Source organism: Haemaphysalis longicornis, unplaced genomic scaffold (genome assembly GCF_048455015.1).
Source record: "Haemaphysalis longicornis isolate Haplotype H1 unplaced genomic scaffold, Haemaphysalis longicornis Haplotype H1 scaffold_5, whole genome shotgun sequence".
Taxonomy (NCBI): Eukaryota; Metazoa; Arthropoda; class Arachnida; order Ixodida; family Ixodidae; genus Haemaphysalis; species Haemaphysalis longicornis.
Genome location: NW_027526385.1, coordinates 195,022,378 through 195,049,317, shown reverse-complemented (window position 1 = coordinate 195,049,317; position 26,940 = coordinate 195,022,378). Strand labels below are relative to the sequence as shown.

General features: G+C 45.3%; 1 protein-coding gene across 1 annotated transcript in view; it reads left to right on the top strand.

The window, feature by feature from the left end:
- The first annotated feature begins 5,563 nt into the window (after positions 1-5,563).
- Positions 5,564-26,940, top strand: part of LOC144138920 (uncharacterized) — a 33,589-nt gene continuing 12,212 nt past the window's right edge. Inside the window, exons 1-2 of the mRNA XM_077671434.1 lie at positions 5,564-6,311; positions 25,301-25,338. Of these exons, the coding sequence (XP_077527560.1) occupies positions 5,964-6,311; positions 25,301-25,338 (386 nt within the window). The 5' untranslated portion in view covers positions 5,564-5,963. The remainder of the gene's footprint in view (positions 6,312-25,300; positions 25,339-26,940) is intronic.

Below are 26,940 nucleotides of genomic sequence, written 5' to 3'. Positions count from 1 at the left end.
AGCCGTGAAGTTTGCAAAACAAGAGTTTTTCCTCGTCCCGCTATCGACGACACTGCAAATTCTGCGCTTCGAGTGTCAGTGTTCGCACACCGTCGCGTCCACTCCATTGACCAATGTCTAGGAACAAAATTCAATCACCCTATACCACGCATTTGGACCGTTTGTCTGCAGTCGGATGGCGCAAATCGAGCGTGATCGGCTCGATAAAATCGCCCGGGAAACACCAGCTTGTTAACCTGATATGTTGCCCACCTGACTCGCCGCTGGGTCGCCTCCGCTCGCCGGGTCCGACTCTTCGTGCGCTCCGAGTAATGCGGCCTAAAATGCATGCGTTTGGGTTTCGATTTCGTTATAACGAGGGATTAGTGTTCGAATCCTGGACCAGGGCGAATTTTTCTTCAACTGCGAAGTTTCCGCTTTCCTTTGTAGCATTTAGGTGGGTGTCAAACTTTCCTTTACAGAAACTTACTCCACCTTGGGGATTTCCCCTAAATCTGGTCGATTACTGTATGTACAATGTACGCCTGCCCACCGGCTTTGTGGTGAAGCTCCCAGATTAGAGTAGGGCACACCGGTACGGGCGTTCGCTCAAAATTTTTGTAATCGTTTGGTGGCCACCGTTCGGCTTGTGTGGTCGGGCGTGTGGGACGCCAATTAAGAAGTCGATTAACGTTGTCGCTTCTCGACCTTTTGGCTTCTTTCATTTTGGCATTAATTCTTCTCTTTGCCCCGTCAAAACTGCACCACTCGTCGCAACAAGCGATATAGCGAACGCGTTTCCGAAGCCTTGCTTGTACCAGTTGTATCGCACCTCCGACAGGTGGCGACACGAGTCCTGTCCGAGAGCGTGAGGAAATGCTACGGTAGAACCAAGGAGGTTGTATATATACAACCTCCTTGGGTAGAACTGCGGTGCTGGCGCGGACGATGACGTCATCGCTAGGGGAGGTTTTTCTGCGCACGTTCGCCGGCCCAGCCACCAGCGTAAACAGCATCGCTGTTAAAAATCAAAGCTTCAAAAAGGAATGAATTGAAATTATGCGCTATGACTCTTGCATGCCGTGAGCGTACGCGACCTGATTTTTTATCAGGGGTATTAGAAAATGTAAAAGAAGATAAACAACAGCAAAATGACAGGCCGAGTTAACAGATTGAGATTAGGGAGCTTAACGCGCTGACGCTACACCAGGGCTATGAGGATAATTTCCACTACCTGGGGATCTTTAACGCGTGCCGAAATCTACATTGACGCACAGGCGTTTTCGCCCTTCGTCTCCATCGGGCTGTGGCTGGAATCGCACCCGCGTCCTTGGGCTTATTAGTCACTGAGCCAACGCGGTGGTTAGGCAAACACCTGTGCCCCCCCACCGCCAACCGCCCAATTTCCTCCATTTCACGGTCTCCTACTACATGGTTTCGGAGTTGCCTACCCCCGACATGATAATACTGCGTACGCCGTCGATTTTAGATGCAGAGCATCTGATTCACTCGCCTTGTCCCTCCGGCGTCGTCGTCGTCGTCGTCGGCGTTGTCCACCCCTTCCCCATTCTCCTCGCCGCGCCAGCTGCGCTCTCCGCCGCTCACCCCCATCTCCTCTCCGATAGCGAACACTCTCTCGCGAGGGGCATTGGATTGGATTCGATTGGATTGGCTTGGCTTGGCCTGGATTGGATTTGGATTGGATTGGATTAAAGTGGATTGTGTTGGATTGTGTTGCGTCATAGCCGCGGCACGTTGCGTCATAGCCGCGGCAGACGCGCTGCGGCCGGCGCATGTGCACTACTCTCTCTTCCGCGGTTTCCTCTCCGGGCGCGCTGCGCATATAACTGGTGTGCCGTTCTCCGGCGAAGCATGCATCCACGCTTGGCTCAAACACCTAGTGTCCACACCGCTTTACAAGTACGCCAACGTCGTCATCGACTGGGACCGGGTTACGCAGTCCCCCCAACGTTATGCGCGCTATAAAACGCGGTCCCTTCGCCGCTCCGCCTATTCGTCGCATCTACACAGGGGTTCCCGCGAGGGGAAATGGGAGTTTTCTCAAGTGCTTACACCCTACCCTATATGGGTCAATCCATGCCAAACATCCCGGCCGCGAAGTCTACCATCACGGATTTCTGCAGTAAATTGTGGCTCATCCTTGCGGCGCCCACAATGTTTCCTCAGAGTATTTTTGTCCAAAAAAATCTTTTTGTAGACGCCCTTTCATCTCGAGGGTTTAAAGCAAAGTTAGGTATGTAAAAAACAAATCATCAAACAATCACTTTATTTTTGAAAGCGCACCGTGGACATTATGTTGAGGTCCTGGATGCCCTATGCCTCATTTTAAAAAGATTTTTTTTCTTTTTGCTCTCGTTACGCCATTCAGAAAATACACGGTGTTACGCATTTTCAAACATTTTTAGGAAATGCAAGCACACTCTCGCGGACACTGAAACCTTTTTTCTGAATTTCACCATTGTGGAAAATTCGTAAATAATATACTGACATTGAAAAAGGAGAAATGTAGAGAAAACATTTGTCACATTTGGAAAAATCTCCTTTCTGGCTCATTTTTACCCCTAAATTGTGCATTGTTGTGCTCGTATTAAAAACATCGAATGCAAGGTACACTAGTAATACAAGGTACACGAATACACTAGTACGAATCATTGCATTTTATTTCAGAAAGTTTAATCGGAATAGTTTTTGTTTTAGCAGAGAAAGCATTTTTGAATTTGTACACCCACACTAACTGCGACAGCTCTCTGACACGCTCACAAGACACCAAGCAACCCTAATAAGACAAGCTCAAACAGACACCTTGGACACTCCAGCTAGACTACACAAGATATGGGGAGATCCTGACACACCACCCCCTACTTGCTCCACCTGTAACGTCATACTCGACCAAGATCACATACTCTGGAACTGCACAACCATACACAACACTACAAACACACCCAACAAAGGATGGCTGACCGCAACAAGCACCAACGAAGAGCAAAGGCAACTGGCGGCGTACACCAGGCAGCGGCTTGAAGACGTCACCAGAGGTCCTCTGGAATGTGAGGACTAAAAAGGCCTGCGTGCATATTTTTAATAAAAGCTTTTCTCTCTCTCTCTCTCTCTCTCTCTCTCTCTCTCTCACACCACGTTGTTCCACAGAATGTCTTCTCTGCACAGCATACGCCTGACTTCATTACATACGCGTGAGCCAGCGGCTTCGCGCTGCAAGAAAACCTCTCCCTGCAATAGTATTTCGTGGCGTCTGTACGGAAAAAAAGGGATAGTTGGCGTGCTGGTGGGAACAGTACAACGTGCGGTGGTGCGCCCATTCTATGAGTGCGTGCAGACTCAATGGCTGGCTGGACATCAGAGGTGCATTTATAGCATCGGTGTATCTGATTCCCGCTAACGCAGCGAAATAAATCCGCTAAACTCGATGACTAGGCCGCAGTTTGCTTCCTAACGTTCGGCATACACACGGGATACCACGCATAACATGCACTGCACTGACGTCTGATGCCCAGCCAGCTGTTGACTAGTCTACACGTACTCGTAAAGAAGACGCACCACCAATAGCTCCACGCGGCATCTTTCCCACGCGTCTGTCCTTTTTCCCGTATTGAAGCTACTAAATACCATTGCAGGATGACTTTTGGAAGGAGGAGGCCAGGAGGCCCTGTTGTGCGATATGGGAATAAGGGTAGGGGAAGATGGTTCATATAAAGCTTTTTCACTACCCTTCGAGCCTTCACTTAAGCACGTTATTGCAGGGAAAAGTATTCTTGCAGCGCGAAGGTGCTGGCTCACGTGTCTTTCATGAAGGCAGGCGCATGCAGTGCAGAGAAGACGCTCTGTGGAACAACATATGGCGAAGTGTCGGTGTACAAATTCAAATATGTTTTTCTCTGCTAAAACAAAAACTGTTTCCATTAAACGTTCTGGAATAAACTGCGATTATTTGCACTAGTGAATGCCGTGCATTCGATTTTTTTTTAATACGAGCACAACAATGCGCACCTTAAGGGTGAAAACGGGCCGGAAAGGAGATTTTTCCAAATTTGACAAATGTGTTCTCGTGCATTTCTCCTTTTTTCTGTGCCAATATATTATTTACGAATTTTTCACAATGGTTAAATTCAGAAAAAAAGGTTTCAATGTCCGTAAAGAGTGTGCTAGTATCTGCTAAAAATGTTTGAAAATACCCAACATCGTGTTTTTTCTCAATGGCGTGACGAGAGAAAAAAAAATCTTTTAAAAATGTGGCATAGCGCAGTTCAGGGCGCGTCTCAACATGATGTCCACGAAAAATAATGGTAGCGATTTTTTAAATGCAGAGCATTTCAGTAACTCACGATGTCACCCGCGTTGACGTCCGTAGTCGTAGTCCGCACCCCTCCCCCTACACTATATATAAAAAAAAAAACTATCCGGCGCCTGGTTTCGATCCCTCGACCCTGCGGGCGGAACGCAATGTACATGGTGCTCTACCCACTGCGCCACAAAGCCGACACAGAATGGGAGGCTACGAACGCGCCTTATATTCTTGACTCATTCAAACTACGTCGAGAAGCTGCTGATACAACGCATTCACTACCACCAACTCCCCAAACACTAAACGTTAACGCAATACACCCACTCCCTATGCGACGCATTTACTCGAGTCCCCCTCGCGGGGAGATGGGCCCAATTTTTTTAAAGTGATTTTTGACGAATTTTTTCACAGACCTAATTTTGCTTTAATCCTTCGATAAAAGGACGTTTATTACAAAAAGAGAAAAATATGTCTCGACAAAAATACTTTGAGGGAGCATTACGGGCCATGCAAGGATGACCCCCAATTTTTACTGAAGAAATCCGCGATAGTCGACTTTACTGCTGGGACGCTTGGCATGGAAATGACCGATATGTAACGCATAATAAACAAGGCCGCGAATATCAATTTGAGGTGAAGTGCGTCGGAACTAGACATCGTTATATTGTTCAGCTCTGAGTTTTCACCCCAACATTGTCATTTCACACGCGGTCAGCGACAATAGATATAGCTTTCACATAGTGGCTAGCGTACTCTACGCGAGGACCGGCGGGTAGCGGTACTCGACTGTGCAAGCGCTCGCGGGCCCAGCCATTAGCGTCACCGCTCATTGGAACTCCGGAACGAATGCGCACATGTCCAGTCGGGTCCCCGTACCCTCCGACGCTAGCCGCGTACGCTAGCCGCTACGCGAAAACCGACCGACAAAAAAAAAAAGAACAAAAAAAAAACAATAAAACAGGCACTCGACCAACCAACCGAGGCGATGCTTCTTCGACGCAAGGTCAGGGATCCCACTCTCCATTTGACGTCAATGCCGATTAAATCGAGAGCAGAGAAATAACCCCCCGAAGCGGCGTTCTGCGTAAACCCGTTCTGAGGCGCAAAACGCGCACATCGTAAAAACCGCCACATTTCGAAAGAAGCAAAAAGAAAGAAAGAACTGTCACGTGACAAAGACCGTGCAATCACACAACACGGGCGCGCGTTTCTTTTCCCCTTCATTGCTGCTGTTGCAGTGTCGTCGATCGCGGCGTGTCGCGGCCGTTAGAAATAGGTACCCAAAACTGGTGTAGCGAGGAGTGCTCACGCTTCGTTCGCTCTCGCTCGCTGACCTCGCTAGCTAGCAGCGCGGCATCCGGTGTTGCCGCAACTCTCGTTTTATTCCTTTATTTTATTCCTCCAACCTATTTGCCGCCGCTGCCATATCGACACCGACGACTTCGTCCCTCCGACGCTTCCAAACAGGTGTCGTACCCGCGCTTCGTAGTCGCACAAGCTGCATGTTGCCGCGCGCCGCCTCTACGGCCCGCGCGCGACAACAGCCGAGTTCCCGCATGGCAACCACGGACCTGCTCCGGCAAGCGCTCGCCGCGGGCGGTTGCGTCTGAGGAGAAGACATCAAAGACATCGCTACCAGCGTCGTCGACAGCCACGGAACAACATGGACGAAGAAGACTCCGCCGCTACAGCTGCACAGCCTTCGTCCGCGGACGACAGCCCCACTCGACGACGGAGGGGCGTCGGGCGGAGGTTCTCGCGCGGTTTGGCGTCGTGCAACTGCGCGTCGTACTGCTACTTCTCGCTCGCGCTGGTGCTGTTCTCGCTCGGCACGGTGCTCACGATACTCGTGCTTGACGACAGCGAGCAGGTGTTCCCCAACCTGACGCACATGTGGCTCATCGGCCCCATATTCATCAGCTCCGGACTCATGTTCGCCGTGAAGACGATCATGCACCTCCGTAGGGAGACCATGATCGCTTACTTGGCGAGGCAGCACTCGCTGTTGAGGGTGAGTTTTCTATTCCGACGCGTTGCTCGACTTCTTATCGGTCGCGCCGCGGCGCCGATCGTACGTAGTTTCTAAACGGGTCATGCTCTAGTTTGCATATACAGGTTCGTTTGCATCTGGACCTTTGATGTTTGTTTTTTTTTTTTTGTTCTTGGGGAAAGTATGCAACAGAACCTTTGGCACCACAACACCTACTGACCTTGCTTTAGCCGCGTACGAGTTCTTTGAAATGTGCACGGGATGTCAGGCTTTGAAACGCAGTCGGCGTTGTTGTTCTGGCGTGTCAGTTGTGAGCGCTCTGGCGTACGTGACGCCGTGTCAGCTTCAAGTTCGATCCGGTTATGAACCCTTTTCGCCGTTGACGCACGGCTGACACGACTTCGCGTTTCCTCTGCGGTAAAATCAACCCTGCAGTGAACATTCTTGGCTATCGAAATTGATTTAGCTTTGTTTGAATCGCGCATTGCCTTGGTTGAGTCCCCGGACTTGATGACTGAACCAAGAAACGGATGCCATTGTTATTCTGGCAAATATATTTTGATGGGAAAGTGGGTGATTTTAATTTGTGCGGTTTGCAATGCTGATGCGCACATGTACTTCCGGTATCTCGAAATAGACTTGGCGTGTAACCATTTCGTTGCGAACTTTTCCTCCAGGAGTCATTTGCGAAACCAACAGCTCCATTCGTTATTGTTGCCAGTTATGTTAATCTAAATCCCCTAAACTACCGCCAAATATTCGTTGCCGGCGAAACAGCTGATGTACGCCTAATCATTACAAGGAAGTAATCAGATTGTCGATAGGTTTATCTTGAGCAATACAAACAATTGAAAGCTAACTGTTCAGGGGTTTTCATAGCGAGAAAGAATATAGCTAATAATTATATGAGCCAACAGCATTCACCTCAAGCTAATAATTCACAAATTAAACTAGTCTGCCATAAATCAGCATAGCCAGTTAGCTCTAACTGCAATCTGAGGTTTCTGGTCAGAGCGTCCAAAATAGCGAGTGAAACATTGGCAGCCGGCCATAATAGAAAAGAATGTGCGATATGCTTTCGACTACCTCTAGGAGTTATCAAGTCGTCAAAAGCAGAGAACTAACATCAGCTGAATCACTACACAACAGGGTTTGGCTGTCATAGCTGCTTGCCATTTCTTTTTCACGATTTGTTGCAGCTGTATTGTGGCAGCTCACAGGTATGTTGTGCAAGCTTGTTGTGAAGCGAATGAACTGTATTTATTCGATTGTAAGGCGAGGGTGCAGTTTGGAGAGTAAAAAAAATCTCCATATATATATATATATATATATATATATATATATATATATATATATATATATATATATATATATACTGAGCTTCGAATACAAGGCAGGGTATGACTGAGACTTTATATTTTGGAAAAAACCTCGCCTTGTATTCGAATAAATACAGTGCATGAACACGAGCCGCTGGGATAAGCGGCTACGGTCACACAAAACGACACTTCCGGTTTATAATCAGTGCCACAACTGAAAAATGAAAGTGAAATGAAAAATGGAAGTGAAAAATGTTCTGCAACGTTGAAAGATGATTAAGCAGTTCCTGTGTGAGTTAAAGGAGAAATTTTGCGAGATCTCAAGATATTGCAAACCCATAGGTGCATCTTAAGGCTGACTTGGGGCTGAGCTTGAGATGGGAGAGAGTGCCTAATGAAACCTTTTCTGTTAGGATAGAAAGGTCCTTTAGGTGAAGGAAGCTACAATATGCAGTGAATGATAGAATACTGTTTTTGATTATTTCACAGTTGCTAAACTGTGATAGAGTGGAGTTCCCGGAGGTGGATATGGCAGTTTTTGTCTCGTCTTGAAAGCCTGACCTTTACCTGCAGCAGTCACTCGGCAGCTAAGGTGTTCAGCTGCTGAGCTCAAGGACGCGAGTTCGATTCTTGGCCGTGGTTGCTGCTTTTCTGATAAGAGTCGAAAAGTGAAAACGCCTGTGTCGAGATTTCGGCACGCGTTAAAGAGCCCCCTCAGGTGGTCAAAATTGATCCTCAAGCCATCTACGACAGTGCTCTTCATACCAGTGAAGCCCATAATTTGAACGCCTGACTTTCAGGAATGGAGGGCTGGGAAAATTGGCCCTTCAGCTGAGTGTCGACAAATGTGATGATAGGTTGTGGTCCCCAGTTAACAAATTATGGCCATTGCAAAGCAGTGTGTTGCTGCCGGGGGGTGTAATGTAATCCGGCCTTTTGCGTAAGCTAAAATTTCTATACCAGGGCGAGGAGAGTTTATTGATCACAGATGTTGCTGCAACTGGGAGCAGCTATTTTGGAAAATTGGTGCCCTGGACAGTGCGCACATACTGCGAACACGACACATCCCCATTGAAAAAGAATGGCAAGGTCAATCCCCCTTTAGATAGATCAGCAAGGTCATCTTTCCCAGTTTCACAGTGTCCACATTTACATGTGGACATATGGCGATACTGGGGGTTGCTCAAGAGTGAATGCAGTTGTGTGTCATGTGCTGTCGATAGCGATTTGCCTGCCTGCTTGTTCTTTTGGAGGGTGAAATTTTTGCATTTCGTGCACTGCAGGGTTTTCTGAGGAACAAGTGGGCCGCTTAATACACTGTGGCTTTGCAACGTAGAAGGCGTGTTGCCCGCAATGTTTCGCAGTTGGTTTTGGTGCAGGGCCAATTGGGGTTCAGTGATGCCAAAATCGCAGCCAGGTTGTCGAACTTAACTCAAACCGGAAGCAGAGACAAAACGTATTTTTTTAGCATACTCAATCCGAATCAAAACTTAACCATGCAAAAAAAAAAAAAAAAAGAACGTAGCTATCTCACAGCCAGCATATCCTACCCACCCATCAAGTTCCTTCAAACAGTTCCAGCCATCCCCTGCATCCACGTTGTGATGATTCCAAGACACGCCCGCGACATCACTTTCCAGGCATTCTGGTCGAGAGGGGACAACTCGGCGGTACTACCCCTCGTCCAACTCATTCCTGCTTTCTACTCTAAAATACTCTACCACTACCGACACAGCCGTCTCCGCTGCTGTATTTTTGCGCATATAACCCGCACCAAAACTGCAAAAACTTCAGTGGCCAAGTACGGGTGCGGATAATACGTGCGGTGTTTTCTTTAGTACAGCTTCATGGCAATGCACATTGTGCCATGAAGCTGCTACGCAGTAACACTGACTAAGCCTTCCATTGCAGCGATTGCGCAAAACATACAAGGACAAGGAAGAAAAAGCCAGGACGAGCGCACTCTAACAGCTGAATTTTACTACTGAATTAAGACTTTCACCTTGCATCCAGTGTTTTATACTCGTTAAATATACGCTTCTTCTGTCTGCATAGTATGTGATGTGTTGCTGGAGCAGTAGCTTTGGTGCAGCCTTTCCTCTATCAAATGTGCAGGCAATGCGCAAGGATTTTTTTTCTTTTCTGGGAGGGGGGGTGCGGATTATATGCAGGGGCGGGTTATATGGACGAAAATATGGCATCCTGCACCAACTGACCAGCTCACAGCCTGAAGTTCAAGAACGTTTGACCGCGTGAGCCCGGACAGCAGCAACAGCTCACATCTTTCTCAGCTGAGGAAAGGCCGCCCGCCTTGCCTTTCCTTTTTATTTTCTTCTGCTCAAGTGCACGTTTTTCTCATCCGCTCACCGGTTTACAACAAAATGGGTTCGGTCATGCGCTGTTGATAATGCGCAGTCAGGGCCGGTTGCACCGTTCTCCTTCACCTGCCATAGACCTCATGGTCGCTTGCACATTTTTCAACCTTCAAACAGTCAGAATGGTATAAACGTTCTATTCCCCCACCGCGTTGGTGCATTGACATAACTCTGGCTGTTTCATGTGTGACGGGATGTTATTCTGTAGGAAAAATTGGAATTTCAATGAAAAAAAAAAACAAGAGCGTGAGGAGGGAAGTGGTGTGACACGTAATGGGCCCTGTTTCACAGTTGAAGCTTGTAAAAACAGAGGTTCACTGGTTGGGGCTCAGTTGAAAGCAAAGACGAACAATCGCTGCGAATGATTGCTTTGAGCTAAACCTGCAAACACACAAACCAAGCGAAATTAAGAAGGCTTGCTGGGCTCTGCAAGTTGGTGAGCTCGTTCGCGCACTTGGTGTGCATTGTTAGAAAACAAATAAACAAAAACGAAGTGTATGCTGTCCCTAATGCATTTGACTACAGCATTTTTTTGCGTCTCGAGCTAGTCACAATGCACTTACACGGATTTTTTAGAACAAATTGCGACCCAACAAATCATAGCCCCTAGCTTTTTCCCTTCATAGGCCTTGACTAGCCTACTTTGGACCAGCCAGCCAGAGCCTCCATGCATCAAACACGTGTTGTTTTCCAGGCATTCTTACATAGTCATTCTCTATGCTTGGAAAGTCTGTGAGTTTTATTGTCTGCACTCACACATTGCAGGAATGTGGCTATGGTGCCCACATCTACACCATTATGCAGTTTGGGTGGTTGCACAGTTGTGTATCACCGGAAAAACTGCATTTTACTGGTGCAGTGAACACCCATTTTTGTTTGTGTGTGTGCGTGTGTGTGTGTGTTATGTGCAAGCTTGCTTTCTGATTGCTGGAGGTTCTAAGTAGCATTCCTATGTGGTGTTGAATGGCAGCTTGGTGCCGACGGCTCCAAATTCCATGGTCAGCGCAGTGTTTCCTCACTTTTAATAAAAACTGCTTTTAAACGAGACAACAGGAGCCAAGATACAACTCATTTTGCTGTCCTGTTCAAAAGCCCTGTTTCCATTGAGTTTTACACACTCAGTGTAGGATGTTTAACTCCTCAGCTTAAAGTTTTTGGTGCTTATGTTGTCATTTTGCGGTTGCCAAACTAGTTTCTTGACCATTTTGGATGTTCTTGAACAGGTCCGTTAATTCTGTAGAACCAGAACTGAACCATAATGAAATGAAGGCACAGAAACTTAAATTTTTATTTCAGTTTAACATGTTGATGACAGCGCACTTTCGATGATGGCCTGCAGATGTTTTCTTTCTTTCTTTTGACAGCAGCACATTTGTTTTTGGAAGCTCACGGTGTTTTTCTGTGAATATGAATTCACATGCAAAGTTATCTATCATACTTTTCTGATCACCCATGTGGTGCATTTAATCAACGCTATGTCTCCTTGCTGCATTCGTTAATACAGAATTATTGTTTTATTTTACAGAGGTGTTGCATATGTGCTTCGTTATTATTTCCACCATGTTAGTTGTCCCCGATAAATTCCTGTGCCCTTCAGCCAAAATTCTCTCTCTCTCTCTCTCTCTCTCTCCACCCCCCTTGTTAGAAAATCTTGCAGTCTTTGGCATGATTGCAAGTGTTTGCTACTTGTTCAGGTATAAGACCAACCAGTTCTCTTGTTATTCGTGAGCTTTGTGTATGTCACATTGCTTCGAAGGTATTGTTGTCACGGTTCAACCCCATAAAGGGCTTGGACAAGCTCAGCTTGTCATGAGTTATCTTCACTTTTTAAGTTACGACGACGTCACCTTATTGTACGTACTTTTCCAGTTAATAGCTTTTGTGGAGGTCGTCAACGGGTATTTCTTTATTTACAACATAGACGACTGTCTTGTTTTCAGAACTTTGCGCTAATTAGTAATTACAATTTCTCACACAAAATGGTAGCAGGTGTTTTTTGAGCGATGACATTGGCCTATTTTCATAAAGTTTCACGCATTTTCGATTAAATGCACTGTTGGTAGTCTACAGGAGCTTGAATATCATCAGTCAGTAAATTTTACATTTAAACACAGTTCAATTTATTATTGCTATTAAAACCAACCTTCTTCAGTCCCAAGGTTGAACTGTAAAATACACAAGGGCAGGTCCATTCTTGGTTGTACACTATAAACACACTATCAGGGTGCTGAACCAGAACCGAATTGAAAAGTGGAGCCAAACCGGTATTTTTCCCGAAACTGAACCTGAACCCAAACTGTTATTGTGCAGGCTGAACCCAAACTGTTATTGTGCAGGCTGAACCCAAACCGGAAGGGAGCCGAAAAATGGAATAACGGTTACCGTTCTCTCGACAAAACGGTCCGACCATCCGTTGTTGATAACACGGGTGATAGGGGTGAAAAACTTTTGTATGTCAAATAGAGAGAATTTCGGACCCACAGAGGGGCCCCACTGCACTGCATGGTTGGTCCCCTTAGTCCTGCGAGTCTTACTAGCCCAACTGATACGTTTCAGTGTTTGATCAGTGGCAACTAGTTTTAGACTTTGACTGACTACGGAAGAGACCTGCGCTCAGTGTCGTTCGGGGCTTGTCTCTTTCACCCACCGTCAACTTTGGAAACTCTTGCACGTTTTTCACATTCAGGTGAATGAAACTGCTGTAAACCCTCTCTACATGGTCACAATGCAGTGAAAGGACTGCGCACCAATATTGCAAGGATGCAAAGCTGGACGAAAGGAATTCCACACTCTGTAGCCTGCAGGAGGTTTGAAGCACCGAATTCGCTCTTCCCTCGCTGGGGACTCTGCAGGGGCCAGCAAGCCGGCAAAGATTTGAACCTTAAATGCGCCCACTTGTAGCACCCCAGAAGTGCTTGCATTTTTGCTGGTTGTTGCATAATTGTAAGAGTGAAAACAACACCGTGATAGATAGGGCAGTGGAAGGAAGGGGGCAGAATTCCGCTTACTATGCAAACCATATGTTTTTATTGGTTCGAGGTATCAGCTTTATACAAGTGAGGCAAACCCTATGCAGCAAGATAGAGGGAGAAAGAACGTGAAGGGCGCTGCAGAAGTAAGTTTTTAAAACAAACACCGGATGGATGTGCTAGCGAAAAATTTCAAAGACTTGTGCTAGCGAAAAATTTCAAGTGTGAATTCGAGATTCTTGAGATTGTATCCTTTAGAATTGAGAGGTGTGCCCAGCGGTCGGTACTACACATTCAAGCTCACATATTGACACTAGTCTTTCGTACTATAGTCTCTTGTTCAGCAATCACTGCTCTTCACAGGTGGATTTTATTTTATTTTATTTTATTTATTTATTTATTTATTTATTTATTTATTTATTTTCCGAATAGTGTTAGCCTTTCGGCCGTTACAGGGGTGGTCCATAGGAATGTAAAGCATCAGTACATTCAAATCATGCAGCGATTTAAACAGCAGCACATCAACCTGGAGATGTTACATGCATACTTTGGAAGCACTGACATTGAGGCTAAGGAAAAACAGTGCGTCCATGCGCATTTGACATTGATTTCTTTTTGTTGTTGTTGTTGTTGTTGATTCCCTTGGCATGAGGATGAAGGTGGCGTTCCTTCTTGGCTGATGTGATAGCAAGACCGATGCCAAACATGCCGCAGTCCTTGGGTCGGCACTATTTGTCTGCGGCTATTTTTCTTGGCTTGCGACGTAGAGTGGACTGTGACAACAAAGCGCAACCTCGTTTTATTCGAAAGCCTTTGGTAACTCGCTCAACTTCCATATGGCTTCAAGGACGTTGTTTGCACCAGAAAAGATATCAAAGATAAAAAGACATTTAAGTTTTCTGCTTCCAATCGTCAGCAGTGACGGAACGAGGAAGTAATTTAAATAGGGTCATCGTATTAACTTCTTGTTAGCTTCCAACTGGTACTACAGTGAAATCTCGATATAACGAACTTCAGGGGACCGTGGAAAATTGCTCGTTATTCTGAAAGGTCGTTATAGTGAAAATCGCAAAATTTAAGAAAACAAATAGCATTTCAATGCCTACAATGACCTACGTGTACAGCAGTGCATCCTTGGAGTCATTTTTCACAAAAAAAAATGCACTAGTGATCATGAAACAATGCACGTTTATTTAAAGTGGTTGGCGATTTTCATCTAGCGCGAGTAGACCAAGCTTCCTAGCACGAAGGACTCAAACTCTTACACATTCCTGGGGAGTGAATCAGTGCGGTTTTTCTCCGGACATGTGCGGAGTTTTTGTATGCTGTCCACCACATCCGCAGTCGTTGCGTGCTCGTCGTAGTCTTCGAGTGCTGCTTCGGCACCCTCAGAGGCATCGTTGTTCATGCCATCCTTGCTGCCATCTTCACTTCTTCATCCTGAACGCTCACGGTCTGGGCAATGTTCTCTGTTGTCAGCTCCGCTGATGTCCGTGAAGATCCAGCAAGCCACGTGAGCAGCTGCGGAACGTAGAAAAAGTTGGGGTGAGCGCGAATAGCGTGGCCGCGGCTTTCGGGATGGAGAAGGCTACCCATGCTTCATTTTTTCTCTTCTCCTCACCTTTTTTCTCCCTCTTGCATCGGCTGCCGCATTCCGCGGAGCAAGTTGCAAGACGTCCTCTTCTTCGCTGCGCTTTGCCGTGTCGTCTACTAGCACACTGCCCCGGTTGCTGCGATTGTTTAACGGACTTCTAAGAGTCTCCGGCCTTGAAAATATGAGTTCGTAGTACTGAGGTGTTGTTAACATGGCACAGAACTAAATAAAACGATCGTTATTTTGAAACGTTCGCTATTCTGAAGTACGTTGTAGTGAAATAATTTTACATTAAAACTATAAGCAGTCGGCGTGGGATTTCTTAAACGCTCGTTAATCTGAAAAGTTCATTAATGTGGTGTTCATTGTACCGAGGTTTGACTGTAAAACTAAAAAGGAGGCACCAGTAAATCCCATGTTCATAGGACAATGTAAGGGCTGGGTGAGAAAGAGGCTCATTAGTTTTCCTTGGTATCTCGCCTAATTGTTTGAATTCGACTTTTGTCACACGGGCACTTTCAATCGCGATTGAAGTGAATCGCGATCGAGTTTTCGAGCGCGCTCGGCGTACTGCCGCTGCTACACGGCACGTTTCAATCGCGATTGAGAAGTTGAACGGGTTGCGCTCGTGTTCGCCAGATGGCGCTAACCATGTACTTGCGGCCGGCATCTGGTAACTTCGCGCGGTCGTAGGTATACGTAACTATGTAAATATTATTTCACGCTTATTTGGGTCAAGTTATTTGACACAATTTGTGGCGTTAGTTGAAGTTGTTACATTCGGTGACATTACTGAGCGGGGACGAGAGTATCGCCGCTTTCGTTCGATCGCGCTTGGAAGCCTCGATCGCGCTTGAGAAACCAGGATTGAGTTCGAGCGGGATCGAGCTCGATCGCGATTGAAACTGCCGTGTAGCAGGTGTCCGATCCGGATTGAGCTCGATCCGGATCGACTCAATCGCGATTGAAAGTGCCCGTGTGACAGGGGTATAATATTGCACCATGTTTATTAAAAAAAAAACAGTATTTTGAATGAGCAGAAATTGTATTTGAGTTTTTATGACAACTTGAAACTACAAATGTTTTTTTTTTTTTTTTTTCCATTGCACTAATCATTCAACTCTGAACCGGTTTGTGAACCGGTTCGGTGCACGATTTGGTGAAACTGGAACCGAACTGAAACGAAATGAATTTACCCAAACCCCGAACCATAACCGAACTGGTATTTCTTCCGGTTCTACACACGGCACGTTATTGAAGCATTTCAGGTCTTAAAGGGACCCAGAAAAGCCTTCTGTAAAAGTTACAAAAGGCCTGTATTGTCACGTAGCACCAATATAGCGATGCAATGCCGTTGGAATTATTGATCTACATTCAGTATTAGCTGCGCCAGAAGCACTTAAAGGCACCTCTCTCCACTTGCCGATCGACTCCTCCTCCCTCTCTGCCTCCTTCAAAGCAGCTAGCTACATTCCTGCGCCTAGGCTCGCGTCAATCACTGCGGACCCGCCTTTGCTGCCTTTGCCTCGGGATCGCGCAGGAAGGAGGAAGAGCAGCCGGAAGCCAATGGCAGTGACGCCGCCGGCGGCCGACCTTGCCGGCGATTGGGCGAATCAGGGGGCGCCTTCGCCGTTGCGTCAGCAGCGATCGCCCTTGCGTCACCCGCGGTCGCCGTTGCGTCAGCCGCGGTCGGCTCGCTGCGGCGTCGCGCTCATCGGCTGAGAAAGGCGATCTTCAAAAATTGTTTACAAATTATCTGTACAACGTATGGGGCTCACACTTGGCTCAAAAATCCCCCGTTATGTGTTCTACCACCTGAATGCATTTGATTGCCACCTTCACAAAGCTTTTCGGGGTCCCTTTAAGAAGATTGTTTTAAAAACAAAGTCCATAATGGGCTAGTGTGTGTAAGCTTTGAAGGCGAATGAACTCACTCATCAGCTTTTTCCCCCGCAACCTGTTTCTTCATAAAATTTCAAGCTGTCTGCTTGTTTCGGCCGAGATCGGCTCAGATAGCCGGCCTTCCTTGGCTCGCAGCCATAAGTGCCTCGTGCCAAGGATGTTCGAACATTTGGTTGTTTTTGTGTCGCATCTGAGAAAGAAAATTGCACATGCACGCGATGTAAACTGTGCGTTAAAGCGCTGTGAATGGTGTCTGTGAACCCAGAACACCTTGGCACCATGGTGCATATGTCCATCTTGTCAAAGACACAGCGAACCAGAAGTGTTGTTCAGCGCAGTTATAAAACACGGGAGTTTGCTGCACCCTCTGCCAAAACCAGTCTGAAAGGTTAAAAAAAAAATTCCCTTAATTCGCGATATAATGATCAAAACTTGCCTGCATCTAGTTTGATCAGTCACTGAATAAATCTTGCCTGAGTGCAAATTAAAAACAAAGGGAGGGAAGGAAAAAACAAAATGCTACCAGAATTTGGATTCGGGTCACTAGCAGCAAGGCAGTTGCACCTCTATACCATGGAGGCTTTTTTTTTACTACATTAGAGAGCATGTACAGGTCCGCGCAGAAGTAAACGGAGCACGGGAGCGGCGGCCGAACTGCATCGCTGCGCCGCGTATGGGCGCCGACGGGAACCATGGAGCACCGGTCAAAGAGTGTGTTCGCACTGCCCCCGCCGCCCTATCTGATATGTAATCACCGCTCTGCTGGCGTGTCATTCTCGGCGAGATGGTCTTCAAAAGGCAGCGCTGGACTATAGAGGGGCGCTGGTTGCATTGGCACTCGCCGGCATCAGCGGCGACCGAATCCGCTGCTCATGAGCTTGACGATGCTGCGCGCGCCCGGAAACGTGCCTTGTTGAGCGCTGTAAAGGGCGGAATAAAATTGTAGGCCGCTGTGGTCTGGCATAGCGTGTCATTGCGATAAAATTAATTGCAAGCCGGCAACAAAATTTCCACGTACAATATAGAAAGCACATTCATAGACATTTTCGTTGTTAAAAAAAAAAAATCTCGCTTACGAGATTTCTTCTTTAATTTAGGGTTGGTCCCAAGTTATTGCTGCCGGTCAGTCCAGGTCTGTTCTGAGAAAGGAAAATAAAAAATGTCCATGCGGTGGAAATTCTGTATTAGAGAACAGCGTAAAGAATAGGTACAATCGTTGCCTGCTATTACAGCGGGCATCATTGGGCGCATATTTTGTTGTCGCATTAAAACCAACGTTGTTATTTTTAACGAGCACCTTTTATTAGTTAAGAAAGTGTTGCAGATTTAAATTAAACTCCGCATTGAATTGAAAGATGACTTCACCGCATGGCCTCAATGTTGTGCAGAAAAGCGCCGTCAAGGCCTCAAAATGACCGATGACGAGTATAGTCGTTATAACCGATGGCGACGATACTCTTAATCAGTTAATTTGGTACAAAATCTTATGACGGCTATCCTCATCAACGGGAGCGAAAGGGTTAATGCGACAACAAAATAGGCGTCCTATGAGGCCCGCTGTAATAGCAGGCAACGATTGTACCTATTCTTTACGCTGTTCTCTAATACAGAATTTCCACCGCATGGACATTTTTTATTTCCCTTTCTTCAGAACAGACCTGGACTGACCGGCAGCAATAACTTGGGACCAACCCTAAATTAAAGAAGAAATCTCGTAAGCGAGATTTTTTTTTTTTTAACAACGAAAATGTCTATGAATGTGCTTTCTATATTGTACGTGGAAATTTTGTTGCCGGCTTCAATTAATTTTATCGCAATGACACGCTATGCCAGACCGCATCGGCCTACAATTTTATTCCGCCCTTTACAGCGCTCAACAAGGCACGTTTCCGGGCGCGCGCAGCATCGTCCAGCTCATGGGCAGCGGATTCTTTCGCCGCTGATGCCGGCGAGCGCCAATGCAACCAGCGCCCCTCTATAGCCCAGCGCTGCCTTTTGAAGACCATCTCGCCGAGAATAACACGCCAGCAGAGCGGTGATTACATATCAGATAGGGCGGCGGGGGCAGTGCGAACACACTCTTTGACCGGTGCTCCATGGTTCCCGTCGGCGCCCATACGCGGCGCAGCGATGCAGTTCGGCCACCGCTCCCGTGCTCCGTTTACTTCTGCGCGGACCTGTACAAACATAACGACAGTATGAGGGAATTACACGGTCATGTAGAGAAAAAAAAAGATGAAAATCAAAGTGAACACAAATTTATTAAAATTCAGGTCAGGTGATTGCTCCAAAGAACTATATAGACACACTATACAAGTGCCACAATTTCACAAAGATGCGATTTTGTTAATCTAAGTGGCTTGGCACACCTAACACATAGTCAACAACTTTTCCGACTATACAGGCCAAGTAACATTAAAGATGTCAAAAGATGGTTCACCAGGCATCTTAAACAGCAGGAATTGGAGTGAGAATGGCGTGATATCCATAAATTTTCTCAGTGTTTCATTCCAAATGTCCGATAAAAATACAACGTCCCGGTCGTCTGCAAAACAGTGATTTAGTATTACGTATCTCTCTGCACAAACAGAGGTGGCTAAAAGAATACCTCAATCTTGCATACATGTTTTAATAAGGAGCAAGCCTTATTTTTGTAGTTCTCATTTCACTGTGGTGGTCGCGGTAATTGTGGCCACTAAGCTTGCAGAAATACCAGCGTTTCTTATGCTGTATATGAATTAGTACTCTGCTTTTAAATAGATGTCAAATTGTCCATTCCGTTTTACTAGTAATTTGTTGTCGAGTTGGCTATTGAGAGCTTCACTAATTCATCAAGTGCAGCCAAAGATATTGTGGGCAACAGGAACTGCTAGGCTCCCCCCCCCCCCCCCATAACAACTTCACCACTTGAAAAAACTTAAAAAGCGGGTAAAGAAACACACCAGAGAAGGTCATGTAAGGGCACATCTGGCAAAACATTGAAGTTATATAAACCTGCAGTGTTTTTTGAACAACTAGCTTAAAACTTCTACTTCACAAAAACAAATATAGTAAACAGTTTTGTATTTCTGCACTTCTAAAACAGCAACGTGACTATTAACAGCAGGATGGCTTTGAACTCATCCACAGAGAAGGGGGGGGGTGAAGAAGCTGAACTCTATTTTCTTGCGTCTGTGTTTACTGAGGTGGCCATAGCAGCTGTTGTAGTTGCTGCCTTAATGCGCACAGGCATATGCTTTGTTGGCTCCACAGGTTCTATATATCTCTCTCTCTCCTTCTCTCTCTTTCTCTCTCTTTCTCCCAAAAAAAGTGTCTGATTCAAGAACTGTGTTCACATGATTTTGCACACTTCAAAGAACCCCAGGTGGCTTAAAGTAATCTATAGCCTTTCACTAAGGCGCTCCTTGTGGATTAGGCAAATATTTGTCTTGCTGAGTGCCCATTTCGAATGTTTTTCTTTAAATTCTGAAATAAAAGAGAAAAATACGCGAAAGTGGCCTCGGTTCGAGAGCCAACGTACAGTGTACTCTGAGCGCATTGCACAAAAACTTCCTGTTTTCATTCCCCTGGGACACGTGCACTTCATTGCACAAGGTCTCAAACTGGGAGGGCGCGTGAGGTCTTCTTGCGCTTCAGTTGTTTTGCCACGGTGGTCGCCGCGTGAGCTAGGAAGCTCTTGATTCGGTGAGGGGAACTTTTCATTTTAGACTGTTCAAACAGGTGGCGTTTGTTAAAACATGTGGTATATCTGTACTCCACGATAACATAGCCAGCACACAGTACAGTATACAAGCTGGGCTTCTACTACACCGTACGCTCTCAGTCATGTTGATGGGACGGTCATGTTTTTTTCTTTTTCCTACACTTATTCAAAATGGCTTCCTGTTTGTTGCTGCTTCTGTGGTTCTTTCACTTCTGTACTGTTCCAGGAAGCCTGGTGAAAACACGCTGCTATTTTTCGGTACTCAGTAGTTTTTTTTTTTTTTTTTTACTAAACAGCATCTAAGGGGACACTGAAACAAGAACAGGTTGTGAATAATGTAGGGTGGAGCGTAGAATATGTACCCAAGGTAGAGCACACTGCTAAAATTTAGTAATGTGTATGTGTCGGTAAATGTTTACCAACAACGTTGAATGTAGTGGGTGTCACTGAAGCAACGCACTGTTGTCTTGAAGTTGTACAACAAACACAAAAAACAAAGAAAAGCAAGGAAATGTCTCGCATTTTCCGCTTCCTGATACCATTCTGTTCAGTACATGCTGTCTCTTAGCATTCTCAGGGTGAGAGTAGGGTTCACTTGGACGTTTTTCAAGCAGTTATACGCCGAATTGCATGTAGCTACATTTTGGAAAGTTGCATAGCCAGTACGCCAGTTACGTGTTTATATCTGCAAAGCCCAGGGGTCTGTTCAGCAGCTGAAACCCTGAATTGCAGTTAAACAAGGTTGTGAAAGTGATGGGCTCTTGGAACTGCCTGACTATTCATTACCCTGCAATCAACAGATGATGACCATGTAGTCGCACCGCTGAAAAAAATTACAAAAATGCTCGCTGTTGAAACTTGATGCTGGCCTGCTTATGGGTGATGTGGCTTGTACAGTAAATACACAGCAGTGCTCTTTGCAAGTGATGTGACCATGCAGTATAGACCATTCTGTTGGGTGGGGGGAATGTAGCCTCGCACCCAGTGGAGGCAGCATGCGAGAAACTTTTCCTCCTCTCTGGTGTGTCTGTATGGGGGGGGGGGGGTGCTTCCTTACATTGAATAATCTTTGACAAATGTGTTTGTCAATAGTTTGTGTTTCCCCGTCATGGATTTGAATGCAAAAATAGCTAAGAAGTGAGCCACTTGGAAAGTAGTTGCACTGGGGATCACAAATTTTTTTTTTTGTAAGTTTTAGTCCAGTTTAGTGCACAAGAAACCTTGGAGTAGCAGAAAGCGTTTTCGTGAACAAGGACAAAGTTTAATGGGCTGTGTACCTCGGAGATAAGCAGTACTTTATTTACTCTAGGCTAATTTCGCAATGTAGGAGGAGAGGTGGGAATTGATGCATTGGTTCTTTCGGTCTCAAAGCTATTGAGGCTTTGCATGCTGAGTCCAGCTTCCTCCACTGTAATTAGCACAGATTTCGTAGTCACACCTCGTGCTTCGAGACAAGTTGTCGCGAGTGAGAACGTGATAAGGCAGGTGTAATGGCTAGATTTTTTAACACAGGTGCTGGTGGTGGTGGTGGTGGTGGTGGTGGTGATGTGTATTGACGGGTGGACCTAGCCTTGCGTGATATGCTGGCAATTGCTCACCCGATCAGCACCTTTTTACCGCTATGCGCAGGAATTCACCATGGACTCGCTGAGGCTTGTGACACGTAAAAATTGCAGGATCAAACGAAAGATGTCCCTCCTCGTGATCCAATGGCCTTCCGGGAAAATTAAATAGCAGCAGTTAAACATAATTGGGAGGTGTACAGAGCGAGATTGAGTGGCTTTGTCATTGATACCTGCAATTGAAAATTAAAATGGGTCACTTTGTCTGTCTCATGGGTGGTGCTGGTGCAGTGGAAACCATTGCTGCACAAAACTATAAGGCGATCACACTGTGACAGCCACTCTTCCCGAAATTGCTTCGAGCTTGCAATAGCTATTTTTCACACCGGCTTGACATTTCCTCTAGCTAACGGTTAGGCCTACCATAGAAAGTGACGTGAGTGTGAATGATGGCATTGCTGCCAAATGCAGCTCTCCGAAAACCCTTACACCACTTGGAAGATTGGCTGTTGAAAATATTATCCAGGTACAGAGAGGACATGGGAGAAGGGGCCAGATTTGGGGTCTTCTCTGAAGTGTTAGAGTATGCCAGATGTCTGCTCAATTTACCCAAATATTACACCATGCAGCAGTTTACAGTGGTCTGCTTGCTTACTGAGGGATGCATAAATTTTATTTGAGAAAGGAGGAACAAGTAAAAACAAAGCCTAGCAAAGAATCAATTAAAAAGGAGAAATTATTTTTAAGGGGGGACATGGCTCTTAAAACAATTTCTTTTAATTTTGAAGTAAACTCAGTGAAACTTGTCAGTCTTGCTGCTGTTTTTTTTTTCAGTGATTTCAAATGTGCCAATATTTTTTAAGTCAGTCAATTAGTTACCAAGATAATTAGAGATAATTGGCCATTTTTGGAGGAGCAATGGACAAAACAGTGTTGGTCATAAAACTGTAATCCTTATATTTCCCGATGCTATGAACCTTGGTGAGTGCAATAAACCTTGGCATTTAAAATTGGCATTCGAAATGGTTCCTTGCCACTGGTGCCACCAAAGTTTAATGAGCTGTCAAATTAGTTCCAAGAGGTGCATCAAAAAACAGATTCTCTATTGCACTCACCAGGTTTCATGGTATTGGAAAATATAAAGATTACAGTTTTATGACCAACACTGTTTTGTCCATTGTTCCTAAAAAAATGAATAATTCTCTCTAATTATTTTGGTAACTAATTGACTGGCTAACAAAATAATGTCGTATTTGAAATCACTGGGAAAAAAAAAGCAGCAAGACCGACAAGCTTCGCAGAGTTTCGTTAACAATTAAAGGAAGCTGTTTGAAGAGCAGTTTTAAGGGCTATCAGATGGATTCCTAATATGACAGAGCAGAGGGCACAAACGCAGTCCTGACTCACAGCTGAAAGTTTACTGTTTTGTACACAGCGTAAATATACTCCTGCTATCAAGAACAACTGCTGACTTGTGGAAAAAAGAAACAATCCCAAAGAACACGAAACGTAGATGTGCGGTCATGGAGGGGCAATCGGGAGCACACGTGATATTACTGCGAGTGCTGTCTGGTGTTATTGTGGGTTTCTTGTTTTGTTTTGTGTTTTTGTGGGATTGCTGTTTTTTGCTAGTTTTCATAGTTCTCCAGCTGTTGATATTAAGGGTAACTTATTCTGCACGTGAAACAATAAACTTTCAGTTGTGATTCAACGCTGTGTTTGTGCCCTCCGTCCTCTTGTGGTTTTTTGCTGCTACAAAAATATCGAAAGAGCTTCTTTTTTATTAGGGACATTTCTTTATTTTTTTTCTTTCCATTTTTAATTATATTTTTTTCTTTCCATTTTTAATTATCTTTTTTTCTATTTTTTATTATCCATTGTGAAATAGCTGATCAGTGCGGTGAAAAAAAAAAGGGGAAATTTGTGTTAGCAGGTATGTCTCGTACACTGTTAGCGTCGGTTGTGGCTTTAACCACAGTGGATCATGCTACTCTGACGCTAAATTAATGCATCAGTGCAAAAAAAAAAGGGGGGCTATTTAAAGAGTGTATCACCCGCCGCGGTGGCTCAGTGGCTAAGGCGTTGCGCTGCTGAGCACGAGGTCGTGGGTTCGATTCCCGGCCGCGGCGGTCGCTTTTCTGATGGAGGCGAAAAGCAAAAACGCCCGTGTGTACGAGATTTCGGCGCACGTTAAAGATCCCCAGGTGGTCAAAATTAATCCGGAGCCCTCCACTACGGCGCGCCTCATCGCCTGCGTTGCGTCGGCGCGTTAAACCCTAAAATCAATCAATCAATTAAAGAGTGTATCACTTTTATTTTCTTTGTTCGTGCTGAAAGCCTTTACTGGTAATCAGAGAGATTTACAAAGATATTTTCGTCCTAATACAAACACAGTAGGTCAGCTGATAGTTGTGTGTCGGTCTGAGAGCCTGCTTTTCTTAACCCCCATCCTTTCAAAACATCTCCCTTTGAAAGAGGAATCCAGAAAAGCACTTCATTGTAGTGAAAGCAAAAATGATAAATACCAAGAATAAATTTTTTGTGTCACAAAGTGCTTAAAATACCCAGAAATATCGATGCGTCCGCTTGCTCTTAGCAATCAGTCATACACACAGTGTGCCCATCCACTTCGTACAGGTGGTTAACCGGTGAAACTTTAACGTGCGGCCACGTTAAGGATCCCTTGATGGTGGAAACTAATCTGGAGCTCTTCGCTATGGTGCACCTCATAACTCAAGTGTAGCATCGGCACGTTAAACCCTATAGTCTCTATCTTTTTAACATGTGGTTGGTGTTTACTTGTGTGTTTCGCTCCCTCTGATGCACTGTTCCTATATGCCAGAATCGGTAGATGCGAGAGTGTGTCTACGTCACCCATAAGCCCAGCCCATCTCTGTCCCCTTACTTTTAACTGCACTCCTCCAACCTGTTTTTCTACGCAGGTCCATAGGGTTGCACTGGGGCAGTTTTTTGCGTTAATGGACCGCCAAATTTCCCTTTCACCTGAACATATAAAGCTTTGCTTTCTTCACAAGTGACTGTCTGATGCTTACTTGGGACAATCAAACAATCTGCGTGCACTTTATTTGGGAACTCTGTTGAAACACCTGTTTTTGGACTTGGACCATACTGTGACATCACCTGTTGTCCACTGTTGGTCACTTATTACACTACAATTGCACTGCGTAGAAATGACATTGGGAAAAGTTTTGAATGTTTTCCCAGCTTACTATTGGTTACAGTCTTGATAACATGGAGCTCTTCAGCAAGGAATGTCACGTGCATTGAATTATGGAATAATAAAACATGATGTTAGCTTTTTGTGCTGATTAATTGGGCTTTTCGTTCCAGGAACAATGATGGCAGAAATTTTGAGTCTGACTGTTAGTCTTGACCACCTGCATTGGAAGAATCTGATTTTGCAGCATCTGCAGCCTCTTTGTTATATAACGAGCTTGATGCAAGGTGTAATGATAAAAATTAATTGTGGCAAAACTTTTTTCACCAGCATAAACAAAGCTTTGAGCTGCGTGCTCTGTGTAGCTTATGTGATTAATGTATGCCTTTTTTTTTTCTCTTTCTTCAGGAACTTCACCTGGTGGCTGTGGAACCAACCCTGCTGAGGTTTGTTTTCTGTTTTTTTTTCCCCCTTTTTCCCACCTACTCTTTTTTTTTCCCCCTTAAAGGTTTTAGGCATGTTGATTTCAAGACTAACTATTCTCATTACTTTAGGACTCTTTCACTCAGTTTCGTGCTCAGAGTCGTTATGTCTTGCCAGTGCATCAAAGTTTCCCAAAAAATACAGTTTGTGCGGCAAAATAATTTATAAACCCAAAACCGAAATACAGGACTGTTACGGGCATATCAAATGGAATATCACTTTTATCCTACTCCCAAACTATGTTGTTTATCATGTATGTTTTCGCTGCAAGTGGCCACACTGGCACTCGTGTAATTGACACGAGCAGTGGATGTCCTGAGGATTTTGCGAGAGTCTTGGTTTGAAAGGTTGAATGCAGTTAGAGCTGCAGAAGAGACAGGTGACGAGACAGTGTGCTGTGTCCTAACGCCCTCCCCTGTCATCCTTATTTTGCTCCGTTTTTTGCCGTTGTATTGTGTAACCAACCTGCCAAAAGTGTATCGCGATAAATGAGGTCGTACGAGGTGACAAGGGAGGTGTAGGTTCTTTGCAATGGCGGTGGACTTGCTCACACCCAGGGTATTTTCAGCCGAGCTCCCTGCTTTGTGAATCTTTATAAAGGCGTTCTCTCTTTCTTTTGTTCTTTGAGTCACTGGCAAAAGCAACAGTTATGGCTGCAGTTACTGAAAAGGCTATTTTACGACTGAAATTCAAAAGCTGGCCTGTAGCAGAAATGTTGCCTGCGTGATGCCACATGAGCACGCATTGAAGAATGCCAGGGCTTTGAAAAATGCCATCAGGAGAGAAAAATACTTTGAGTCAATGTGAGGTATTGGATGCACGTAGGTAGGGCAGTAATACTGTTTGGCTCGGAGGTTGTTTCTTCTAATCTAAAAGGTACCGGATGCATTCATTGGCGATGTTCTAAAAGTGTCTTCGGTGTTGAAAAATGCGTTGTTGGGGCGGTATGTGTCTCCCAGGCCTAAGATCTGTTGACTTCTTGTTTCTCGCAAATCTAAAACGTCGTAAGATAAAGCTCATTGGTTGCTTTTCGCCGGTGAAAAAAACGAGAAAAAAAAAAAGATTAAGCAGAGAGTGCATATGGTTTACTAGTACCTAAAAAAATGTTCATAATTCTTCTTCCAAGGAATGTATGATGCAGTGATAGGTGGTGGGGTGTTTAACTTTGTACACACAACAGGCGCATACATGTGTATTGTTGGTATGCACACTATAAAAACCCTCTTCCACCAATTTGTTAGAGCAAAAGAAATCCCTCCCCCATTTCCTTTTAGCAGGGGAGCTGTTTGAGCTCAAGTTCCATCCATGCGTGAGGTCACTCAAAACTCAGTGCAGCAAAGTGGAGGAGAGGGGGGAAATAGTGCTAGGCCAAGAAGTGTGAGGAGAAATGGTGCGGAGGCAAGGCACTGATGAGCAGGTGCTGGAAGTGTCTCGCCTCAAGGAACAAAACGGTTCCTGGGTTCAGAATCGAACCTGGCTCCCTTGCGTTATGAAACCAGGGTCTATCCGATTGCACTATCATCGCATTCGGGGCGCTCAGCATTCCCTTTGGGTTCATAGTGCGG